The 5,196-nt window shown below is 47.3% G+C and overlaps 1 protein-coding gene across 2 annotated transcripts; it reads left to right on the top strand.

Annotated features, from left to right (window-relative positions):
- Positions 1–292: 292 nt before the first annotated feature.
- On the top strand, positions 293–4,357 carry LOC121590564 (uncharacterized protein K02A2.6-like). 2 transcript variants are annotated; one of them, XM_041910341.1, is made up of 2 exons: positions 293–1,707; positions 2,452–4,357. In XM_041910341.1, the coding sequence occupies exon 2, from the start codon at positions 2,708–2,710 to the stop codon at positions 4,124–4,126; it is 1,419 nt and encodes a 472-aa protein (XP_041766275.1). In that variant the 5' UTR covers positions 293–1,707; positions 2,452–2,707; the 3' UTR covers positions 4,127–4,357. Both variants share the same exon structure in this region, with proteins under 2 accessions (XP_041766275.1, XP_041766277.1).
- The last annotated feature ends 839 nt before the right edge of the window (positions 4,358–5,196 follow it).

Genomic DNA, 5,196 nt, shown 5'->3' with positions numbered 1-5,196 from the left:
TAATGTAGATAGTAACACCAATATTAAATATCACAAACCCCGTTACAACACAAAAGTGGCGACGAGTAAATTCGGACAATTTTTTTTTATAAAGCGACAATTTTTAATCTGTGAAAGTGTAAGTGTATGTGCGTGTGAAAATTCCCCGTCCACCGTCTAAGAAGCGCAGGATGAGCACCAACGAAAACGGTGCATCAGACGGAGCTAGCGAAGGCGAATCGCGTCGATCACCGTTGATCCGCCCCAGCGCTTTTACACCAGCGCAACCCTTCGCATCCGCGCACGATGTCAATGCACAACGCTTGCATCTACAACCGCACCGAGGACCAGCGGGGTCATCGCTCGGCGTACCAGCGGCGCCATCGCTCAGCATATCGCCGACGCCATCGCTGCACCCAGGAGAAGCGTCATCTCAGGAAGCAGGATCGTCCCCAGACGGCGCGATGATCTACCAAATGCTGCAATTAATGCAGAAGCAGATGGCCCAACAGCAGCAAATGATGTCGCAATTAATGCAATTGCACCCGCTCCCGCAAACGTCGCAGCCCCAGCAGCATTCGCAGCAGCAGTCTTTCGTCCCGCAGCAGCAGCCCGAGCTTACCATGGATGCTTTGGCGAGCAGCATTTCCGAGTTTCGGTACGAGGCCGAGTCAGACGTTACGTTTTCCGCCTGGTTTTTACGTTACGACGACCTGTTTAAGCAGGACGCCTCCCGACTCGACAACGCGGCGAAAGTTCGTTTACTCGTGCGTAAGCTGGGCACGACAGAGCATTCACGGTATACCAGCTTTATCCTTCCACGAGTTCCGCGCGATGTGAGTTTCCAAGATACAGTCAGCATATTGAGTTCACTTTTCGGAAGGGCTGAGTTGCTTGTCAGCAAACGATACAAATGCATGAAACTGACAAAAGCGCAATCCGAAGACATACTCACATTCATCTGCCGCGTGAACCGATCGTGCGTCGACTACCAGTTTTCGTCCATGAGTGAGAATCAGTTTAAGTGTTTGACGCTCGTGTGTGGATTAAAGGATGAGGCTGATTCAGACATCCGCACACGACTTCTCGCACGCATCGAGGAACGAAGTGACGTTACTTTGGAGGATCTTGCAGCAGAGTGCCAGCGGATAAAGAGCCTGAAGGTTGACAGCGCGATGATTGGAACGGAGTCGCGTGAACGAGTCCTTGCAGTGCACGGTGCAGGTATGCAGTCGAACCAGCGGTACCATCGATCGGGCACGCAACCAGCTAATTTCCGGAAGCAGAAATCGAGTGATTCCGGACCATCGGCGAAACCATCGAAACCCTGCTGGTTATGCGGTGAGCTTCATTGGTCCAGAGTCTGCAAGTTCAAATCGCATAAGTGCTCCAATTGTGGAAAAATCGGTCATCGGGAAGGGTTTTGCCGCACATCAGGACCGATAAGACGACAGCGCAACTTTCAAAAGCACCGGCAGGTAACATCACGTGTTGTAACTGTAAATATTTGCAGGGTTAACGACAGACGAAAATACGTCAACCTGACCATGTGTGGTCAACACGTGAGCTTGCAGCTAGACACTGGGTCGGACATAACAGTCATCAGTCGCTCGTTGTGGCAACAACTGGGCAAACCATCGTTAGTTCCGGTAGAGGTCAACGCTAGGACAGCATCGGGTGAGGAGCTTCAACTCGACGGTGAATTCGAAACCAGCATTGAAATGGCAGGTAAAACGAGGGAAGTTATCATTCGGGTGACGCGAGCAAACATTTTGTTGTTGGGTGCTGATCTCATCGATCAATTTGGTCTCAGTTCGCTACCAATGGATAGCTACTGCAAAATGATATCGTCAAGCGGCTACATCAAGGGTCTCCAAGCTAAATTTCCGACAGTTTTTAGCGGTACGGGGCTATGCACTAAAAGCCGCATCCACTTGCAGTTGAAGGAAGACGCTCGACCCGTGTTTTGTCCAAAAAGGCCTGTCGCTTATGCCATGATTGAGACGGTCAACAAAGAGCTGGATAGGTTGGAACAATTGAATATCATCACGCGCGTAGACTTTTCCGAATGGGCAGCCCCGATCGTAGTTGTACGAAAGGCAAATGGCAACATCCGCATCTGTGGCGACTTCTCGACTGGCTTAAACGATGCGCTTCAGCCACTCGAATATCCATTGCCATTGCCCGAAGATATTTTTTCGAAGCTTGCGCACAGTAGTTGGTTCAGCAGCAAAGTACTTCACAGTAGCTAAGTAGACCTGTCAGACGCCTTCCTCCAGGTCGAGATTCACGAACAATATCGTCCATTGCTTACCATTAACTCAATACCATTGGCTCAATAAAGGTCGTTCAGCATGCGTCACGTGCTTTGACAACAACGGAGGAAAAATATAGTCAAATAGATCGCGAAGGGTTGGCCATTGTATTTGCCGTAACTAAATTTCACAAAATGCTTTATGGTCGTTCTTTCAGGCTCCAAACCGACCACCGCCCCTTATTACGCATCTTCGGCCTAAAGAAAAGCATCCCAGTATTCACAGCGAATAGACTGCAACGCTTTGCGCTAACACTGCAGTTATACGACTTTTCGATTGAGTACGTCCCCACCGGAAACTTTGGAAATGCTGACATTCTCTCAAGGCTCATAAGAAATCACGCTAAACCGGAGACAGAATACGTCATCGCCAGCCTCCAGCTAGAAGAGGATGTAAGGTCCGTAGTTCTCAACATGATTAATACATTCCCTCTCAATTTCAGAGACATAGAGGAAGGGATACGGACAGATTCCCTACTATGGAAGGTTCACAAATACATCCAAGAAGGCTGGCCGTCTGACTCGTCATATGGAATGGAGTTAGCACGCTTCTATAATAGAAAGGATGACCTGTCGACCGTAGGTGATTGTGTTCTTTTTAGAGAGAGAGTAGTAATCCCCAGAAAACTACGCATGCGGTGCTTGAATCAACTTCATAGAGGGCATCCAGGGATTCAACGCATGAAGTCCGTCGCTCGCAGCTATTTATACTGGCCATCTATTGATGAGGATGTAGCCGACTGCGTTTCCAGCTGTACAGCATGCATGGCAGTCGCAAAATCACCACCTCTACTAGAACCAAAGTTTTGGCCAAAGACCACCAAACCGTGGGAAAGAGTGCATATAGACTATGCAGGACCAGTTGATGGAGCTAACTTTTTGATCGTGGTTGACGCATTCTCAAAGTGGCCTGAAGTTATGAAGACAATCACCACAACCACTACAGCTACCATTTCGATGCTGCGAAGCATCTTTGCACGTTTTGGCATGCCTGAAAAACTAGTCAGCGATAACGGAGCCCAATTTACAAGCGACACGTGTAAAGATTACTGCAAGCAAAGTGGCATTGAACATATTAAAACACCGCCGTTTCACCCACAGTCTAATGGGCAAGCAGAGCGCTTTGTGGATACTATGAAAAGAGCCCTGAAGAAAATCCAATCAGAGGAGATGTCCACTGAAACGGCACTCGACACCTTCCTGCAAACATATCGCTCAACTCCGCACCCTGCACTTAACCAACGCACGCCAGCTGAAGTTTTATTTCATCGAAACATTAGAATTCCCTTAGATCTGATACGCCCAACTACAACAACACATTCCGAAGTCGACCAACGAGATGATCAGCAACCGCCAGCAGCTAGACAGTTTCAACCTGGAGATGCTGTCTATATGAAACATTATTCGCGCAATGCTTGGCAGTGGATTCCCGGAATGGAATCGAAACGGATCGGAAGCGTAATGTACGAGATTATCACCGATGGACATCGCCCTCATCGTCGACATGCCAATCAAATGCGCGCACGTACATCGAGTGGCCGAGGACATCTTGCCGGCGACTCAACTAAGCATCAGCTGCCGCTTGATATTCTTACGGAAGTGGCACCGACACCGTGGGCAACGACACCAAAGGCACCGATACCCGTGGAACGGAACAACGATCCGTCCAGCACATCACAACGTTTTTCTTCCGATAGGTCCCCAACGCAGCAGATTGTACAGCCTCTACCATCTGCATCCGAGACCAGCATCAGACAGCCGATACAACCGCCACGCCGATCTTCTAGGCTTAGAAGACCTCCGCGTAGGCTCGATGGATATCGGCTATACTAAAAAGGGGGAGATGTTGTGACCCGACCTGCCGAACTTGCAATCGCCGTTATTGCAGTCACTCACCGCTGACAGTCCTGCCAGCGTGTTGATGTGTTAGTGAGAGCGGTTCGGCAGGATAGGGCAATGATCGCTCGCCAGGCCAACGAACGGGAGCGATGGTGCCGAACACGTTGGTTGTAACGCGGCACTTACAAGAACGTCCTCGGTGCAAGCAGTCAGATTTTTTTTTATTCAGGAGTAACGGTCCAAAAAGGCCGTATTGCTAAGCAGTCAGATTCTTAATAATACATTTATGTTAATTTATAAAGTTTTAATACGTGTGCAGTTAATGTAGATAGTAACACCAATATTAAATATCACAAACCCCGTTACAACACAAAACATAACTTCAATGCAAAACCATATAACAGTACAGAGGAAATGAGAAAGCTCTCCTCCAAGCGATGAAGCTCAACTGGTTGGGGTATCCCACCAACAGATAGCGCCATCAGTTTTTTGCTATTTTTAGAATGCATGAGTCGTTCACCGGCTGCTAAACGAAGTCTTTCTATATTCCGTTTAGGTAGAGAGCTTGAGTCGTTTAGAACCCGTTTAGTGGTCGTTTAGTGGATTTGTGGCACTTGGGATACACAGTGCACCCTCTCTTATGTGACAAGTTGAAAAACCTCTCTTGTTTGAACATTTTTCACAGTTTCTTCATTTCCTGTACATTTTTGTTCCTCTAATTTCAAAAACCTCTGAAATCTGTATCCCTCTTATTTGTGTATGGTGTTGCCATGGTTATTGAATGATGTACAGTCATTATCCGATATACGCTATCGTACGGGACCGAGCACAATAGCGTATCTCGAGTTTTCGTGTATAGCGGATTCCTATATAAAAATAGTTTACACTACCGGTTCGAGGGTTGAACAATATCGCCACAGAGTTTTGCATTAATATTTTTTGTTGTAAACAGGTATCTTTTGCACAAATTTAATGCAAAATGCTTTAAGAACATCTAAGAAATTCAACAATAGCATAAAATATTTCAAAGAATTAAAATATTTGCAAAAAACACATGGAGCTGT

Source organism: Anopheles merus, chromosome 2R, assembly GCF_017562075.2.
Source record: "Anopheles merus strain MAF chromosome 2R, AmerM5.1, whole genome shotgun sequence".
In the NCBI taxonomy this organism is placed as follows: domain Eukaryota; kingdom Metazoa; phylum Arthropoda; class Insecta; order Diptera; family Culicidae; genus Anopheles; species Anopheles merus.
This window is presented reverse-complemented; position numbering and strand designations above follow the sequence as displayed.

Excerpts from the sequence above, each read along its gene's own strand:
- LOC121590564 (XM_041910341.1), top strand. The coding sequence starts at position 2,708 with ATGATTAATACATTCCCTCTCAATTTCAGAGACATAGAGGAAGGGATA.